We start from the raw sequence: 17,589 nt of genomic DNA on the forward strand, positions 1-17,589 counted from the left end.
CTAGAGTTAAGCTCCGTGAGACAGGGCCCTTTTCTGTCTTGTGTACTTCAGTGTCTAGAACAGTGTCTGGTATATGGTAGTCACGCAGTCAGTGTTTGTGGAATAAGTGAGTAATATTGGATCCACAGCTCAGTCATCCCACTCCTCATTTCAGGGATATTGAGAGAGGATGTGACACCAGTTTTATAGCTGTTTCTGAGCCCACAGTGCCCAGGCCTGGAGTTTCCCAGGGTTGGCTGTATTGCATGTCTGCTCCTAACAGTCTTCCTCATGTTTCTTCTTAGGGACATACATCCGTACCAGTGATGGGCGAATCTTTGCTGTCCGGGCGACTGGCAAACCAAAGGCCCCTGAAGATGGTCAGATGGCTGCCTCAGGTATAGTGGCTTCTACTTTCCGTTGACCTACATGGCATTTTTGGGGGGGTTTGGTTTGTAATTAACTTTTTTTTTGAATAGATAATGTGTACATGGTTCACAATTCAAAGGGTACAAGAAGGGGTAAAGTGAAAAGTAAGTTTTTCTTCCCTCATACTCCCAGCCATCCATTGCTCCTTCCTGGAGGTGCTACTCCTGTTTTGTTTGGTTTGTTTGTTTGTTTTATAGATTTATTTATTTTTATTTATTTATTTTTGGCTGCGTTGGGTCTTTGTTTCTGCTCGTGGGCTTTCTCTAGTTGCAGCAAGCGGGAGCCACTCCTTGCCACGGTGCATGGGCCCCTCATTGCAGTGGCCTCTCCCGTTGCAGAGCACGGGCTCGGTGCGCAGGCCCCATCAGTTGTGGCATGCAGGCTCAGCAGTTGTGGCCCTTGGGCTCCAGAGCACAGGCTCAGCAGTTGTGGCACACAGGCCTAGCTGCTCTGTGGCATGTGGAATCCTCCCAGACCAGGGCTCGAACCCGTGTTCCCTGCATTGGCAGGCAGATTCCCAACCACTGCGCCACCAGGGAAGTCCCTCCTGTTGTTGTTTTGTTTTAAAAGATATTCTATACATATACATGGTACAGGGATATGTATGTGTGCACGTGTGTATCTGTGTATATTAAAAAAATGTATGTATATAACTTTTCTTTGCATTTTTAAAACAAATGCTAATTTACTGTAATATACTGTTTGATCTTTTCTTCATTCACTAGTGTATCTCAGTGCTTGTTCCTTATCCTTTCTTTAAATGTTCCTCAGTGAAGGTTTGCACAAGATGCAGTTAGATGGGTATAATACAGTGCATTACCGAGTTCCCTGTCCCTGGACATTTAGATTGTTGTGCTCCACCATTACAGTACTGGTTCACAGTCATATGGGTGTATCTATAGGAAAAATTCCTAAAGTGGGATTGCCAGATCAAAGAGTATATGTGTGGCACATTAACAATGTTAGGAACTCTTGCAAAAGTCCCCTCTGTGGGAGTGGTTCTCACTTATCCTCCCACCATGAGGTATGAGGGTATGAGAGCTAGATTGCTCTTGTTCCCAGCTTTTATCATGGAAATTGAGAGACATGCAGACAAGTTGAAAGAACAGCACTGTGAGCACCCATGTATCCTGCAGCTAGATCCAATGACTGTTATCATTCTCATAAACTTTCTTCTCTCTCCTTCTTCCTATTATTTGAACTATTTGTAAGTTGAAGACATCATGTCATTTCATCCCTAAATATTTCAGCACACATTTGCTAAGATTAAGGACATGCTCCTCCTAGTCACAAAACCATTATCGCACTAAAAAGAGTTAACAATTCCATAATATTCCCTACTAGTCAGGCCATTTTCAGATTTCCCAGTTGCCCCATTCACTTTCATGGCCATGGATTTTGTTTTGTTTTTAACCAGGATGGACTGCTTTTTAAACTTCATTTTCCTCTTTTCTCCCATCCTGGTCACTGACCATCTTTGCCCCCAGAAGGAGTGTGACTAAAAGAATATCTTTCAGCATTTCGTATCCTTTATTTCATAGGATCCAGCTTGGTGGAGTTTTATGGGGAACTGGGGTACAGAGAAGTTACATGTCTTTGCATGGATAGACTTGTTTCCTAGATCAAAGGACTTCTTTCTTTGTGATTGGGAAAAATTGACTGGGTGATGTTGTTTGCACATCAAACTATTTGAATTTGGGGGACCACAGGACAGGATTTTTTTTTTTAATGGAATCTTGTCTTACACCCGCCTTCTCTCCCTGACCATTCTGGTTCTCAGTTACCTACATTTCGTCCCCAGGTTCCCAGGGGCCTTCTCTCGAGTCTACAAGCAACGGCAGACACAGTGCCTCATCACCCAAAGCCCCCGACCCTGAGGGGCTGGCCAGGCCTGTCTCTCCAGACAGCCCGGAGATCATCAGTGAGCTCCAGCAGTATGCAGATGTGGCTGCTGCCCGGGAATCCCGTCAGAGCTCCCCAAGCTCCAATGCTGCCCTGCCTGGCCCCCCAGCTCAACTTGTGGACAGCAGTGCTGTTCCTGGGACAGCTCTTGGGACTGAACCTAGACATGGGGGTCATTGCCTCAATAGTTCCCTCTTGGTGACCGGCCAGCCCTGTGGTGACAGGCACCCAGTGTTGGACTTAAGGGGCCACAAGCGAAAGTTGGCCACACCACCTGCTGCCCAGGAGTCAGCCCGCCGGCGGTCCAGGAAGGGCCATCTGCCAGCCCCCGTGCAGCCGTATGAACACGGGTATCCAGTTTCTGGCGGGTTTGCCATGCCACCCGTCTCCTTAAACCATAACCTCACCCCACCCTTCACCTCCCAGGCTGGGGAGAATTCCCTGTTTATGGGCAGTACCCCCTCCTACTACCAGCTGTCCAATTTGCTGGCAGATGCCCGCCTGGTGTTTCCAGTGACTACTGACCCTCTGGTGCCAGCAGGCCCCGTCAGTTCCTCTTCCACGGCTACCTCAGTCACTGCCAGCAACCCCTCCTTCATGCTCAACCCCTCTGTACCAGGGATACTACCCAGCTACTCACTCCCATTCTCACAGCCACTCCTGTCCGAGCCGAGGATGTTTGCGCCTTTTCCTTCCCCTGTCTTGCCCAGCAACCTTTCACGGGGCATGTCTGTCTACCCAGGCTACATATCCCCACATGCAGGCTACCCAGCTGGCGGCCTTCTCCGGTCCCAGGTGCCTCCATTTGACTCTCATGAGGTTGCTGAGGTGGGGTTCAGCTCCAATGATGAAGAGGATAAGGACGATGATGTAATAGAGGTCACTGGGAAATAGCTGGGGAGCCCTCTGCAGCTCACTCGGGGCCCCAGCAGGTTGCCCACCAAGATGGAAGGCAGCAATCTGGGCTTTCTGAGAATAGGGCACTTGGCAGGAGGGAAAAGGAAGAGGACAAAGAAGGGTGGTTGACCATAGGTGGCAGGGCTCTGTTGCTGTTTAACAAAAGAGGCAAAAATAATCCAACAGAGCAGCAATAGTGGGAAATCAGGGACCTAAAACAGGAATGGAGAGGCAGGGCAGTCTGCCTCTCTTCCTGCCTGCCTTGCTTATGCTGTCTGCTTGCTTGCTTGCCCATCTGAGGGTAGATGCTCACATCCCATTTCTGTCTTTGGGAACATTCTCTCCCGAGAGAGCTGCCTTACTGGGTGATTTAGCTTGGCCTGGAGAGGGAAGGGGAGGGAGGGAGGGTAAGAGAAGAAGGGTAGGCAGACTGAGATTCCACGTGAAGTGGAATCCTTTTAGGGGGTGGGAAAGAAGCAGACCAGGTATGTGTGTGTGTGTGTGCCTGTGTGTGTGTGTTTATGTTTGTACTTACATGTATGTAACAGAGCAGGGATGAAGGCGGGTGGGAAGGGAGGGAGGGAGGGACTAAGGGGGAAACTAAGAAATGAATTTATCTTTTGTAAAATGGAAATCAGAGTGTGGTGGTTCATGGCAACTATTAGTATGAACATCAGGGTGAGCCCAGGAGAAGAGCCATGGAAACCACAAGTTTCCTTCTACTTGGGTGAAGACAAGGCCCAGCTAACCCACGTCCCTGGTTATCAGAGCCAGACTTGTTTTAAAATTTGGGGGAAATTATTAGAGAAAATGGGCATTACCAATCTGTGTCTCTTTCCCCAGTGGCTGTCTCTGAGCAGATCTCCCTTTCTGGGGTGTGAGATTGTCTGTGTGCAGAGACTGGGAGGGAGAAGCATTGCAGTGTGTGAGTGGGAGGTCATGGAGTTGTGGCCAGAAAAAACATTCTTCACAAGGTTGGAACTGAGCCCCCAGCTGCCTGTTCTGGTGGCCTTTCCTTTTCCTTCTCCATTAGAGAGCTCCATGTTAATTTATTTCTTAAGGGCAATTATTTATTATTTGGACTTTTCATGTGTCTTGGTTCTTTTTTTGGGGGGGGTGGGAGGGGAGGTTAGGATAAGGAGGGTAGGAGATGGGAAGGGAAATTTTAAGATATCTCAGACCCCATAGCTGCTGGTGAATAAATCCTGGGTAGATGGTGAATTGACCAAGGAAAGAAAGTTAGGCTTGACCAAGGTTTACACTAAACAACTATGTTTTCAGGAAATGGCCCCTCAGGAAGATCAGAGAATCCTGTGACTGGATAGTTAGTGATGGTGAGACTCATTCCACAGTGCTTGAAATTTAGGATCATGGAGTTTGCAATTGGGAAGTAAGTGACCCCAAATTTGGAGCTGTGTCCTCCTGGGATGACCTTAGGGACAGGCTCTCTATGCTGACTAGTGAAGCTGTGTATAGGTGGCTGCTGGGTTGAGGGAACAGACTGTTGATTTCCTATTGGGAAATGTCTTGGCTTCCTCAACCTATCGGATGATCATTGTGGGCCTGGTGTCTGCTTCCTCCATCCTCTTTGAAGGAACATGGAGGAGCCCTTCCTCTGTAGGAGACTTAAATCGTCTTAAAAGAATACATCAGTCATTCTGGGTCTCTGCCAGGGGCGAGGGGGCATCTAGGCGTTAAGCATAAACACTGGTTGTCTTCATATTGCCTTTTTCCCCCCTGCTGCTAAGACCTTGCTGGGCAGTTCTTTATGATGAACAAACCCTGTCTGGCTTTAGAGCTTTACCACCTACCCATGGGTCCCTCCTCATTGGGCAGCTGCTGCACCTGCCTCTTCCAAGCCCTGGAGGCAACTTAGCCAGCTCACCCCTAGTAGTATCTGCTTGCTTCTGCAACTCTTCTGACCAGCCTGTTTCCATTGTTGGGGAGTCTTAGCACACTCTGGCATATTATCCCCAGAGAAGAGACAAGGAGATGGCTGATGGGTGTGTGTGTGTGTGTGTGTGTGTGTGTGTGTGCACTGTTCAGTTACACCAAAAGTGGAACTTAGGGAGCTTGCTTTCTGTATTTTCATAAGCACCCTGTCAGACATTTAACTCTCCTACTTATAGAAGCCTTAGACTTACAATTTAGCTATGCAAATTATTTTAATAATTTAAAAACAGCAGTTCCAACCAGTGCTTTCTCTTTCAGATGCATCCCAAGAATGAATGATGAAGGGACTCAGTTGGAGTGGGCTCTCAGGTTGAGGCTGGTTAATGGGAGTAAGCTAGCCTGGACCTCTGATTTGCAGAGCACACTCACAACCTGGGTTACAACTGATGCCTCTAAGGCTCCGGAGCACTGGGATCCCAGAAATTGTGTGTGTGTGTGTGTGTGTGTGTGTGTGTATGTGTGGGGAAGGAGGGATATTTCTATGTTCACCTCTAGGAAATCACAGCAGCAAGCTCTGAGAATCCAGAAACTATCCCAGCAAGGAACCGAATCCAGTCACTGGAGGGATGGGCTTTTGAAGGTACCGGGAAATAATGGGTGTTCTGAGTGGCAGCATGTGCCTGCTCTCTACCCAGTGGTTCCATGGGCTGGGTCTTGCTTCAACTCAGGAGAGGCCATAGTTTTGGGAGGCTGACCTGGCTAGACAAGATTTTCTTTGATATGTGCAGCTTATATTGTGTAAGGGGGTAGGGCTGGGATCATGGGAAATTAAGAGTGCTACTGGTTCCATGGTTTGTTTCGTTGTGTTTTTTTTTTTTATTGAACCTGAAAATACTTTGACTTTTCTGTCGTCTCTTTCTGTGTGCTGGTAGGCAAGCATGCATGCACACCAAACGTAAGCATATGTGTGAGGGTAGCAGGAAATGTCTCAGAGCCCAAGAACCATGTTTTACAGTTTCTTTGATCAGAAACACTTGGTGTTGATGTCCACACACCGTCCAGGCCTGAGTAAGGGAAGGATGGTGATAAGGGGGAGGGCAGAAGATCAGGTCTAGGTATCTTGCCTCGCTACTGTCTTCCATAGAATGTTTTCAGGGGCCTTTCAAGCCCCATCTGTCTGGTTTAGCCTAAATCCTCAGCCTAGGGAATATAGTACAATTTAATAATTCAGGATTACCATTTGTAATAATGCTTTATTCCCTTTTCTCAGTACCTTTGTAGATAAAAATTCAACAGAGACAGATTAGCCATTTAATTGAGAAAGTAAGTGAACCATGTTGGATCCAGATAGTTTTCTTCAGATTAGATATCTGCAAAGTTTTCACCCCCTTGAGTTATGCTTCTTAAGCATCTTTTGACTTAAGGATGTCTCTGGTCCTTGGAACTCTATTCCCTAGGAATTAGTGTGTGGAATCACTATATACTTGTGATTCACAACTAAATATGAAAATTTCCCACTCCAGGACATGAAGCAAATCGTTGGGGTAATATTTTGCTGATAGGTTGAAACACTCAACCAAACTTTAGCAGTCTGGGTAGGACTGTCACTCCCAAAGCACTCAGCAGAGCAAGGCTCTCTGCTTGTCTGTTCATGCCTGGCATTGCTCTGGAACTGAGTCCTCATCCCATGGGGAAGGTCTTCTGGGGCTTTACATTCCTTGTTCCTAGTGTTCCTGGCCATGACCCCCTTGTGCTTCCCAGTTCCCTGTGATTCCACAGAAGACCAGTCTCTCCTTTCTGAGCCATGGCCTCCTATGCACCCAACTCAGTGACTCTTCCCCCATCAAAACTCCTGAGAGAAGAGCTCCTTCCCCCATTAGTTCCCCAAGAGACTTTCTGGCCCTCTGCTGACTGTTCCCAAGAAATCCACACCTCAAGGTCTGCCTGAGAAGGTTATGCTCTCCATCAGTCACCTTCAGACTCTACTGACTCTTCTCTGCTGTCCTGTGTATTCCACTGTGACCCCTTAATGTCTGTTCTGTGCCACTGGCTTGGCCCTAGGCCTTTTATGAATACCCGAGTCTTACGATGAACTTCCTGAGCAGGCAGTGTCCAACTTCTTTGCTCTTCAGGGACCTTAGTCTGCTCCTTTCCTCTCTCAGAGGTCTATTTGATATAGTAATCTAGTGCATTGGAGAGAGGTAGCTAGACAGGCTGCAGAGTCTGTAAGGCTGGGGGCTGGGAGTGATTTGGGTACTCTCTGTTACCACTACTGGGATAATAATCAGAAAAGAGGGGACCTCATACTGTGACCTGACCCAGGGCCCTCCCCTGGAAGAGAGCTCAGCCCAGGTTTGTGTGTGTGTGTGTGTGTGTGTGTGTGTGTGTGAGAGAGAGAGAGAGAGACAGAGTGTATGTGTGCACACGCATGCCCTTGTGCACTTGGGTGTAAATTGTTATCTGGTTGTGTTACTCAGGGTGGGCTGGGGACTCACCAGAAGAATCCTCTCAGCCCGCCCAAGACTGTTTTTTTCCTGTACCCTCTCCAGAGGGGTCGGGGAAGGGGGTCCAGGTGGGTTGAGGGGGTCACAATGGATAACCACTAAGGCCACACTGCTGCCAGGAGGAGTGGGGTGAGGGAGAGATGAGGTGGCCCCAGGGACCTGGCACCTGGCTTTGGTTTTCCATCTTCTTTCTTCAGGACACCCCCTGAGGCCTGGGACCTGCGCCTGGCTTTGAGGAACATCTGTAGCTGGGTGTTCCAGCTGCTGGTGTGATCATGGGCTTCCCTCCTCTCTCAGCAGGGCAGGTGCTCCTGCCCCAGAGACTGGGCAACTGGCTGTTTCTATGACGTATTTATTTTTACTTGTGTTTCATGTCACTTTTTTAAAAAAGCAAACAGAACAATTGTAAGTCAGTATAACTGCCTATCAGTTTATTTCTCTTTTTGTAAAATAAAATTTAAACTGAAGAAGGCAGTGTTGTTTGATCAGGGAATTGTCTGAACAGCTGTTTGGCTGGGTGGTGGTGAAAGGGATATAACTTAGAGCATAGTGGATGCTGAGATGGCACCTGTGAAGGTGGGGGGTGGGAACAGAGGGCAGACTGCTGGCAGGCTCTTTTTATGCAGTGGGGTTCATTAGGCATTTTCTGCCTTTGCTCACCTGAAGAGGACCGCATTTCCTGGCTCTAGAGGAAACAGCGAAGCTGACTCAGGGTGGCTTGAGGCTAGCTGGTCCCTCAGTCATGGCAAGTCCTGCAGGGGCAGCCCTAACTAGGCTGTGAGTGGCCGGGGATTGGGCACAGCATCAGTGCCTTCAGAGGGGGGGAGATAGCTGGTGGCAGGGTTTGCAGAGCATCTTACATTGCATGTGTGTTCTCCATTTGTCATCTGAATTAGAGGATCTAACCACTGCCTCAGAGAACTAACAAGGGCTTTGGAGCATGAAGAGGTAGGGAAGGAGGGGATGGTCTATGCTTTAGTTTCCCAAGTTTGGGGAAACATTCTCTGGAATTTACTAAGGGAGAGTTAAAGTGCTTCTGTAGGAATTCTTTGGACAGAGGAAGGCAGGAGGAGACAAAGGCCAAGTCTGGGCTCATAAGAGGAGAATATGTGCTATTGGGAGATAGGACTGGGAGTGGGGCATGGGTGAGGCAGATGGCTAGGTGATCAGCTCTGCTCAGACTTGCTGCAAGGGGTAGTGGAAAGTGCCTGGGCTACTGCCTCCTGGTGGCTAGTGGAGGCCTTGCAGGGATCCGGTGGAGATCAGGGCTTGCTTTGTTGGGAACAGCCTGCAATGAAGCCTGGGAGGCTGATGGCCTGCAGCCCCAGTCACAGGCCAACTCTACTTTCACCACAGAGGTGCTGAAGCTCCTAAGGCACACCCTGAACTCTGACGTGGGGCTCTGGAGTTCCCCAACCAAGCTAAAGGAAGTGAGCAGACAGGACAAGTTATGAAAGGGCAGCTCCAGACAACAGTTTCGTGGGAGAAGCTCATAGCTTCTGAGAAGCAGAACTGACCATACAGAGGCTGTCTGTCTCTGAGGGTACTGGCCCTTTCTCGTCTCACAGGAAATGCTTCCAAGTGTATAGTCCTCTTGCCTGGGGCACCCAAAGGGTTTGATCACGTGCTTGATGTTCATCAGCAAAACAACTGCCACGACCCTGCTAGCCCAGCCCTGAGTGCCTCTGAGGAGTCAGCTACCCATTCCGCTAGTTGGCCCAGAGCCCTGTGGGTGAGGTTCAATCTTCCCTGCCTGTGGGCAGAACAAATGTGAAGCAGAAGGAAAGGAAACCAGCTACAAGTGCCTGTGTGTGTCCAGTGTGCCCTTTGCTAGTACAGTAATGGGATCCACAAAAAGATGATTCACCTCCCAAACATCAATCCTCTATGTGAGGAGCACCAAAGTAGCACTTGGCCCCGCCTGTCTTGTAGCCAATCTTACGAGCATAGTTGTCACCTCCCCCAGCCCCTCCACTGCAAGACTGGGCCTCTCAAGAGGGCGAGGTTTTATCTTTGGGGCCCGAGAAGAGTGCTTTGCTGTTTCTAGATCCTCAGAAATACGAGCTGAAGATTGAACCTGTCTTCAACGAACTTACAGTTGACTTGGGGGCTTATCTAGAATACTTAAGCTAGAAGGGCAGACCTGCCTCCCCCAGCTTCGTCTAGGGCACTGAGGGAGGAGCCTGGAAGGGGGCGTTTCCCCGGTGAGCTCCAGGAGGGCGGGGCCTTGGTTTTGTTCACTTGGTATCCGCAGCCCCTAGAACTGTACTAGCAGGGAGCGGTACTCAATAAATGTTGGATGGATGAATGCTCACCCCTGTGCTCCGTTTGAGGGGGGGGGAAGGGGGAGGTAAGGGTGGAGTGTTGGAGGTAGGAAGCTGATATTTGCGCTGTCCGGAGATTGGATCCCGCTTCTTCCCTGAGCCTCAGCTGTAAAACGGGAGCAAGTGGCCATGCCTTGCCCGGTCCCCAGGTATGTCGCGAAGCCTCAGTGAGAGAAAGTAGCAGTAACTAGGGTGGTACAAATGCCAGGCTTTTACTGCCGTGCTGCACTTCCCAAGCCTCTTCAAACGATCCTCTCCGGTGCCGCCTTCCGGGATCCCACACTGCCTCTCTGCTTCCCCTCATGCCTGGGGTGCTCTCGACAACCCAGAAGTTAAGAGGTTGTTCCTAAATCACCATCTGCAACCCAGTAGTTTGTGGGAAGCACGAAGGTACGGGGCGGACTCGGCCCCTGACAGGCTCGGCCCCTAACAGGCTCACGTTTGTTGCCCCGGATACGGGGCGGGGCAGGCCTCTGCCCATCGGGTCCCGCGCGCACGCGCCCACGGCCACGGCCACGTCCTGCCGCGAGAGGGGGCGGAGCGAGCGTGTGCGGCGGGCGCGCGCAGGCTCCGCGGCTGAGCCCCGAGTCGCGCGCGCTGATCGGCGTCCGCGGCGGGCGGCAGCTGAGGTGAGGGCCGGGCCGGGGAGGTGTTCACGCTGGGGCGGCTCCACGCGCGCCGAGCGCCTGGGACCTCCGTCCGCCCGGGCGCAACCTCAGGGCCTCCCGCGGCCCAGCCGCTCTTTGCATCTCGTCTCGCCCACAGCTCGCCCCGGCCGGTCCAAGGGCCCGAACGCGACCTTGGACCAGCCTACTATCCCGGATCACCCTCTGCCTCGGTCACGGGTGTAGGGCACGCCCGGAGGCAAGGGAGCCAGGGAGGGCGAGGGGGTGGGGAGCACGAAGACTGAGGCTAGAACCGTACTTTAACTCCGCCCCCGTCTCCTGAGGCCGCGCCTCGAAGCGTTGGCTGCAAACTTTTAACTTCCTTTAAGTTGCAGAGGTGCCTGGGACCCCGTGAGGTCGTGGCTGAAAAGAAAAGGGTTGGGTAAATAGGCGAGGCGAGGGTGAGCAGGGGCTGGAAGCCGAGAGTGGAGGTAGCGTCCCGTCCTTTCCGCGCAGGCCTCTCAGACTCCACGTCTTCCCGCGCCCCCCGAGTGCCAAAGTTTTGCCTGCAGCAGGCGCTTTAAGGGCGAGGCCAGCCGCCGCGGCGCACGTGAGCAGCCTCGGGAAGCCAGCGCGGGGCAGCCCGCCCAGACGCTCCGCCTGGGCCTCTAACCTGAGGAGAAACCGAGGCCCGAGAGGGGTCACAACCTGCCCAGGGTCAGCGGCAGGGGCTGTGTCAGGGCCAGGTGCGGTGGCTGGAGCCCTCCAGGAAGAGGGCTCTCCAAGAACGGGGATATATGAGCAGGGGTCTAGTGAAGAGCTGACATTTTTGAGGCGGAATTTGGCTTCTGATTTCCCTAAGGGGTCTGAGGACATGGTGGAGGGTGCAACCTTGTGGCGGGGAGAGAGTTCTTGTAGAGGCCCCTGTGGACTTTCCCTGAAAAGAGATCAGTCAGGGCAGGGTGCCCGGCTCAGTGGTTATTTTCTTTCTGCCCCCAGCCCTGGAGCACTTGGAGCGTTTGGTCCCTGCCGTGCTGGATGCCATGAGTTGCTAAAATTGAGCCTGGCTTTAGAGGTGAGCTTCCCCAGCCCTTCTCCTTCCCTTTCTCTTGAGTAAAGGGGAAATTTCCATTGCTCTGCCTCCTTCCTGGCCTGACCACAGCTCTGCGGCCCCCAGGTACCTTTCACCCCTCTTTTGGGCAGTTTAGGAGGTGAGAGTAAGAGAAATGTGGGAACTAAGCTCCTTTAAGGAGACAGGGAGTGTGCAGCTGAGAGGATGGGGGTAGGCCACAGTGAGGGCTGATCACTCCCAAGATGAGTGGGAGACTTAGATGCTGAGAGCTTCCAGCTGAGAGCCTTGGGTTCAGAGATGTCCAACGTGGATTAAATGCTTGGGCTTTTCTGGAAGTCTTGTTCCCAGGGAGGAGAGAGAAAGTGGAAGTGGGGGCCTAGAATCAGACTACCTGGATTCCCATTGCCTGCATTTTGTCCAGGTGGCTCTATTTAGTACCTTTGTGACCTTGGGCAAGGCTCTTAATCTCTAACCACTTGTTTTCTGATCCATATCCACTTGGTTTTGAGGATTAATGAAGTATCTGTGTTTCAACGTTTAGACGGTGCCTAGCATATAGTAAGTACTAAGTGGAAGATTTATCATCATTATCATCAAAGAAAACAGGAGTGAAACTAGCTGGGGGGCAGGAACAGGGGTCAATGAGAAGACCAGTGTGAGACACCTCAAGGTCATGATGACAAAGGCTTAGAAGTTTACTTTGCGTTTTTTGTGAGACAAACACTGTGTGCACATTGACTCCAAAGAGTTTTTCAGCAAAAAAATTTGATACCCAGAACCCACAGGGAACAAATTATTCCACACAGCTGTTTTCCATAGGGTCAACATGTTGATTTTCAGCTCCTAAAGCTTTTAAAATTTTAAGTACTTGGGGTGAGAATGTTCTTCCAATGGGTCAGATGCTTCCATTCCTCTTTAAATAGTCTTCTCCGTGATGCGATTTTTTTTTTCCCCCTGGGTGACGCAGGTCAAGCCCTCTGTGTAAGAGGGTTAGTCTTCTGGCCCCAAGTTTCATGGAGTTCCGGGCAGTCTGTCTTGAATGGCTCATACACCAACCTATGTGTTGTGTCGCTAGGCCTGCTCTTTGATAGCTTCTCTGCTTTTTATTTTTTTCTCCCCTGAAACAAGTGTCTTTATTGCTTGTACCATGCAAATAGCAAATATGGGAAACAGGGAAAGGCCATTGAGGAAGAGGGAGAATTGTCAGATAAATGACATACACAAAGAGGAAAAAAGACACCCCTGCACTGCCCCAGCGTACCTACCCCAGGATGGCTTCCTGTAAACTACCTAGTACAGGAGGTCAGGTGGGGAGATCAGAACCACAAAAACTGAATTCCAAACATCTGGAGATGCTGGGGAGAAGGGAAGGAAGGGGGAGGGACAGGGCAGCAAGTGGACCCCAGGTGTGGTTCCCTGCCAGGCTAGCACCCCTCCACCATGGGATGAAATGCTCCAGCCGTGGGTAACTCTCACAGCTACCTGTTGTGTCTCCACTTCTAGCAGTCTTTTCCTCCTCCTCTTCCTTGCTGTTTCTAATCTATGGACTGGGAAAGTGAGATGAAGCTTGTTAGCACCGGTAGCTCCGCTCAAGTCTGGGAAGCATAGTGCTAGACTTTGTTCTGCCTGCTCAGGCTATTTTAACCTCGTCTCTCCTTTGGTTCTGGATGGGTGAGCTTGTTGGAAAGCAGTATTTCACGGGCCAGATGTGCTTAGCAAAGGAGAGCTTCCTACAAGAGTCCCTTCCTGTGGCACATTTTTCCCCCTGACGTTTTGTTCCTTATGGTTTCCCTGTTTTTAAATAAGTGTTTGGGCCCTGTGCTTGCCTGTCCTCCCTCTGGCAGTGGCCCATGAGGCTTGGGGAGTCTGGGCAGGCAGTGTGGCTCAGTTGTGGTAAGGAATAAGGAAGAGGCAATGTGGGGAAAAGGCAGGCTGGCTGACGTCTGGCCCAGCAGGGGTGGCTGGTCAGGGCCAGGAGTATGTCCCTGGCTGACTCACTCCTGTGCCCCTCTATGACTCAGCTACCCCAGGTGTGACCAAGGCTGCCAGCTGACAGAGCTGCTCTGAGAGCCTCAACAGTTGTGATTAAGAAATAAAGAGGCTTGTAGCTTCAGTCATCCTTTGTAACTCCCTTCTAGGTCACTCTGTGTGTAAACACCTCTGGCTCCTGTCTCTCCCGCATCAGAGCACCCAAGGCAGGGCTGAGGTTGGGCCAGAACTGGCTGGCGGGAAGGTGGGCACATTGGTCAGACAGGCTACCAGCCACCTCTTCCTTGTCTCCTTTGCAGCTGCCTTGGGGTGCGGCGCGGGGGGCACAGAGCCATGTCGGACCTGCTACTCCTGGGCCTGATTGGGGGCCTGACTCTGCTGCTGCTGCTGACGCTGCTGGCCTTTGCTGGGTACTCAGGGCTGCTGGCCGGGGTGGCAGTGAGTGCTGGCTCACCCCCCGTCCGCAACGTCACCATGGCCTACAAGTTCCACGTGGGGCCCTATGGTGAGACTGGGCGGCTTTTCACAGAGAGCTGCAGTGTCTCCCCCAAGCTCCGCTCCGTTGCCGTCTACTATGACAACCCCCGCATGGTAAGGAGCCTCCTGGGCCCTGGCTGGGGTTCTACCCTATGGACAGACATGGGGCAGGGCTTCTTGGGCAAGGGGTGTTCTGGTTTCTGGGGAGGGGTGGGAAAATCGTTGAGCTGGCTATGCACACCACCTCCTCTCTGAGCTTGAAGCTCCTTCCAGATTTAATCTGGACTTCTGCTCCAGACATCTATATGCTGACTTTCTACTTGTCACGATCTAATTTTCCTGCCTTGTCTCTGCCCATGGACTTCTGAGTGCAGGGGGCCACACCACTGTGAGTCCCTAGCCTCTGAGGGGGTATTGGTCTGTAGCCTCCTCTTCTCTCCCTCCCTCAGCCCCATTTGAAGCCAGCACTCTAAGACCAGGCCATTTCAGATGCTGCCCTCTCTTTGAGGTCATATCATGTTTCTTTGCCTTCCCTCTTTCAGCTCTCGTGCTGAAAGAAGGTGGAATCTTCCAGCCATTATGGTGGCCCCTGGCCCAGGGATAAGGCATTTCTTTGGACATCAAGCTGCCTGGTTGGGAGAGTGCTTTGGGGGCAGGTGGAGCCAGGTGAGCTGTCCAGAATGTCCAAGATGCTGGGGTCAGAGACTAACCTGACATCAGTGGCACCCTGTAGGCATATGGCTGTATTTACAGCCTGTGGTGAATCAGGACTCACCAATATGGCCTCCTGCCATGCGGTGAGGTGGTGCTGCCCACAGCTGCATTGGGCTGGCAGCTCTGCCAAGGGTTCTCCAGCCTCCAGCTCTGAGCCTTGGCACACCAGGCATTGAGAATCCCCAGCTCTGGTTTTCTTGCCTGGAGAGCTCAAGTGGGCAAGGCGTGTAGCCTCCATACCATGTGCTGAACAGGCCTCAATGGGGTACTCAGTCGAAACAAGGGTGTGCTGACTCCCTCTCTGTGCCAGGTTCTGCTTGACACCTGCACTCTGGAGATGAACAGACGTGGCCCTGTCCTCAGGAAGCTTTGTGTGGTTGGCAGGTCAGCCCTATACAGATGCATCTCCAGCAAGGCACTGTGTTCAATGCTCACAGAACTTTGAGCGAGCTGTGGGTTTGCCTCAAGTCTGCCAGGGAGGCTCAGAGAGGAGGTCTTCTGTCATGAGTAGAGTTTTGCTCTACTGGAAAGGGCCTCCTGGCTAAGGGAACTGCAAAGTGCAGGCCTGCAGATGTCGGCTGACAGAGGAAGTGTGGCAAGTGAACACGTGGTGGGCGGAGAAAGATGTCGAAGGGTTTGCTGGGCCAGGTGGTGGGAGGTACAGTAGGTTGGGAGGAAAGGTACAGCACAGTTTGCCACCTTTGATTTAGGAAACTAAGTGGATGGCAGGTGGACGAGGGAAGGAGACGAGGCAGGGGGCCATCGAGGAGATTGGGCTGGGTCTGGGTGAGAGGTGATATGGCCTGGTTGAGGGATGAGTAGACATTGAGGTTTTGAGGTCACATGGCTCGGAGATGGCACTAAGTGACAGTCAAGAATACTGGGACCCAAGTGGGATGGGGCAGGCACTGGGCTATGGGAAGCTCCTAGACCAGATGCCGGGCCCCCACCCTTGCAGAGGTCTCTTGTGTAAGTCCCTTTCCCTCCTCTACCCTCCCCTGGTCCCTGCCCCTCCTTCCACATCTGACCCAGTTGGAACCCTCTGCAAGACCTCAGTGGGAGGGATGAGGGTCCTTGCAGCTGCCTCTTTCCTCACCGGCATGTCCTGTTCCAGAAGCAGTACATCGCCTCTTGAGTTGGAGGTGCTAATTCCAGAATGGGAAAGGGCCAAGGCAGCACGGTACCTTTGGGTCATTGCTGGAGGCTGGTTCAGGGAAGAGTGAGATAGAAGAATCCTGGCATGGGACACTCTCCCTATGGCCTCCTGACCCAGCCACCTCCAAGCAGCCCACTGTACAGCTCTCCTGGAGGTGTGGTGGACTGTCTGAGGTTGTGGGACTTGGGTTTCCAGGGTTGGCTGGGCACAGCCCGACTTTGATACCAGTCTGGGGGCCCATGACCTGAGAGGACAGACTCAAGGTTAGCAGTCCTAGGTTTTGATTCTGTCTCATCACTGTCCTGCTGTGTGGTATTGGACATACCACATACCCTCTCTGAGCCTCCATTTCCTCATCTGCAGAGTAATGTTAAAAATACTGCTTATAGGTAGGCTGGCAAGGGTTAAATTAAGTGACATAGGTGAGCCATTCACCCCAGTACCTTGCCCTCAAGAAGTTGTTGTAACAACAACAAAAAATGGGTGGAAAAAACACTCATGCTAATTAGGTGTGATGAGGGGTTGTTAGGCTGGGCACTCATAACCCAGGCTTAGACCCTAGGCCTGGCTGTGACCATCTGGTTGGCACAGAGAATGAATATATATGTCTAAAAGTGGCCCCTCTGATCCTGTCCATCCCAGTCCTGGGTCACTCTGGAAGAAACTTGTGTCCCTATTCAGAGCTGGGTCACACCCTGGCACCTGCGATGGCTCACCTGCCTGGCAGAGATCCTAAAAGGTTCAGGGAACCCTGGACCCCCAGGCTTCAGGTGCTCATGGTTATCACAGACTATCTGGTCCATAAGGATCTGAAGCCTCTGGGTCCACACTGCTGATATTATAGAGTAGGAGACTAAGGAGCAGTTAGCAGGAGTTGTGGTACTATCTGAGTTTACTCATGCTTTTTTATTTTCATTTAGCAAATATTTGAGCACCCTGTCTGTGCCACTCTGTCCTGGGCACTGCTGCACAGTGGGGACCAAGGGGCCCAGCCCTCAGGCCGTCTCAGTGGGGGTAGGGGGTTCCCTTCAGGGAAGCCTGAAGGACAGGCCTCATCCAGTCCTGGGGAAGGCCAAGAAGCCAAGCTTTCTGCTCCCTAGCTGCCTCCTACAGCAGTGTCCAGCATGGGGCCCTGCATAATATGGTTCACAGAAGGAAGGGACAGGATGTAGGCTGAGCTGTGGAGTGTCCCATCCCCATTCCACCCTCCCCAGCACAGCACAACACAACACAACACAACAGGAGCCAGAACCTGCTTCTCTGAGTGTGGGAGGAAGTGAGGCTATTTCAGGTTCTGTGAGTGGGGCAGTGAGTGACCAGGTGAGAGGTGGCCATGTGCTCTGGGTGCCGCCCACCCCCGTGAGATATAGACTGACAGCTCCCCAGCCACACCCCTTCCAGGCCTCAGCTGGACAGAAGGAGAAAGGCCTGGTGAGGCTCCCCTGGTCTGGCTCTGGGCTCAGGAAGTGACACAGAGAAGGGTACCAACAAGGCAAGATTGTGGCGATTGCAGTGGACCATTTCATATGAGATGCTGCTTGAGCATATATCCTGGAGATACATATGTATGTCTGTATGTCAGTTAGCCAGCCAGCCCTATATTTTGGAGTTCTCATGGGATAAGCCTGTAAGATCTGGGCGAGTGGTT

The 17,589-nt window shown here is 51.7% G+C and overlaps 2 protein-coding genes across 10 annotated transcripts in view; both read left to right on the plus strand.

The window, feature by feature from the left end:
* The window catches only part of RAD54L2 (RAD54 like 2), an 88,079-nt gene extending 84,697 nt beyond the window's left edge, over positions 1–3,382 (plus strand). For 3 of the 4 annotated variants that reach the window (XM_029244049.1, XM_029244050.1, XM_029244052.1), the window contains 2 exons: positions 285–377; positions 2,210–3,382. In XM_029244049.1, the coding sequence (XP_029099882.1) occupies positions 285–377; positions 2,210–3,204 (1,088 nt within the window). In that variant the 3' untranslated portion in view covers positions 3,205–3,382. The remainder of the gene's footprint in view (positions 1–284; positions 378–2,209) is intronic. The other variant, XM_029244051.1, reaches the window with a different exon arrangement.
* Positions 3,383–10,042: 6,660 nt separating this feature from the next.
* Positions 10,043–17,589, plus strand: part of TEX264 (testis expressed 264, ER-phagy receptor) — a 29,715-nt gene continuing 22,168 nt past the window's right edge. The window contains exons 1-3 of one of the 6 annotated variants that reach the window (XM_029243608.1): positions 10,455–10,557; positions 11,533–11,608; positions 13,894–14,185. In XM_029243608.1, the coding sequence (XP_029099441.1) occupies positions 13,928–14,185 (258 nt within the window). In that variant the 5' untranslated portion in view covers positions 10,455–10,557; positions 11,533–11,608; positions 13,894–13,927. Of the gene's footprint in view, positions 10,078–10,454; positions 10,558–10,840; positions 11,025–11,260; positions 11,280–11,532; positions 11,609–13,893; positions 14,186–17,589 lie in introns of those variants that run through there. The other 5 variants (XM_029243609.1, XM_029243611.1, XM_029243610.1 and 2 more) reach the window with 5 other exon arrangements.

Source organism: Monodon monoceros, unplaced genomic scaffold (genome assembly GCF_005190385.1).
Source record: "Monodon monoceros isolate NGI ecotype Baffin Bay Population unplaced genomic scaffold, NGI_Narwhal_1 Super_Scaffold_3, whole genome shotgun sequence".
NCBI lineage: Eukaryota > Metazoa > Chordata > Mammalia > Artiodactyla > Monodontidae > Monodon > Monodon monoceros.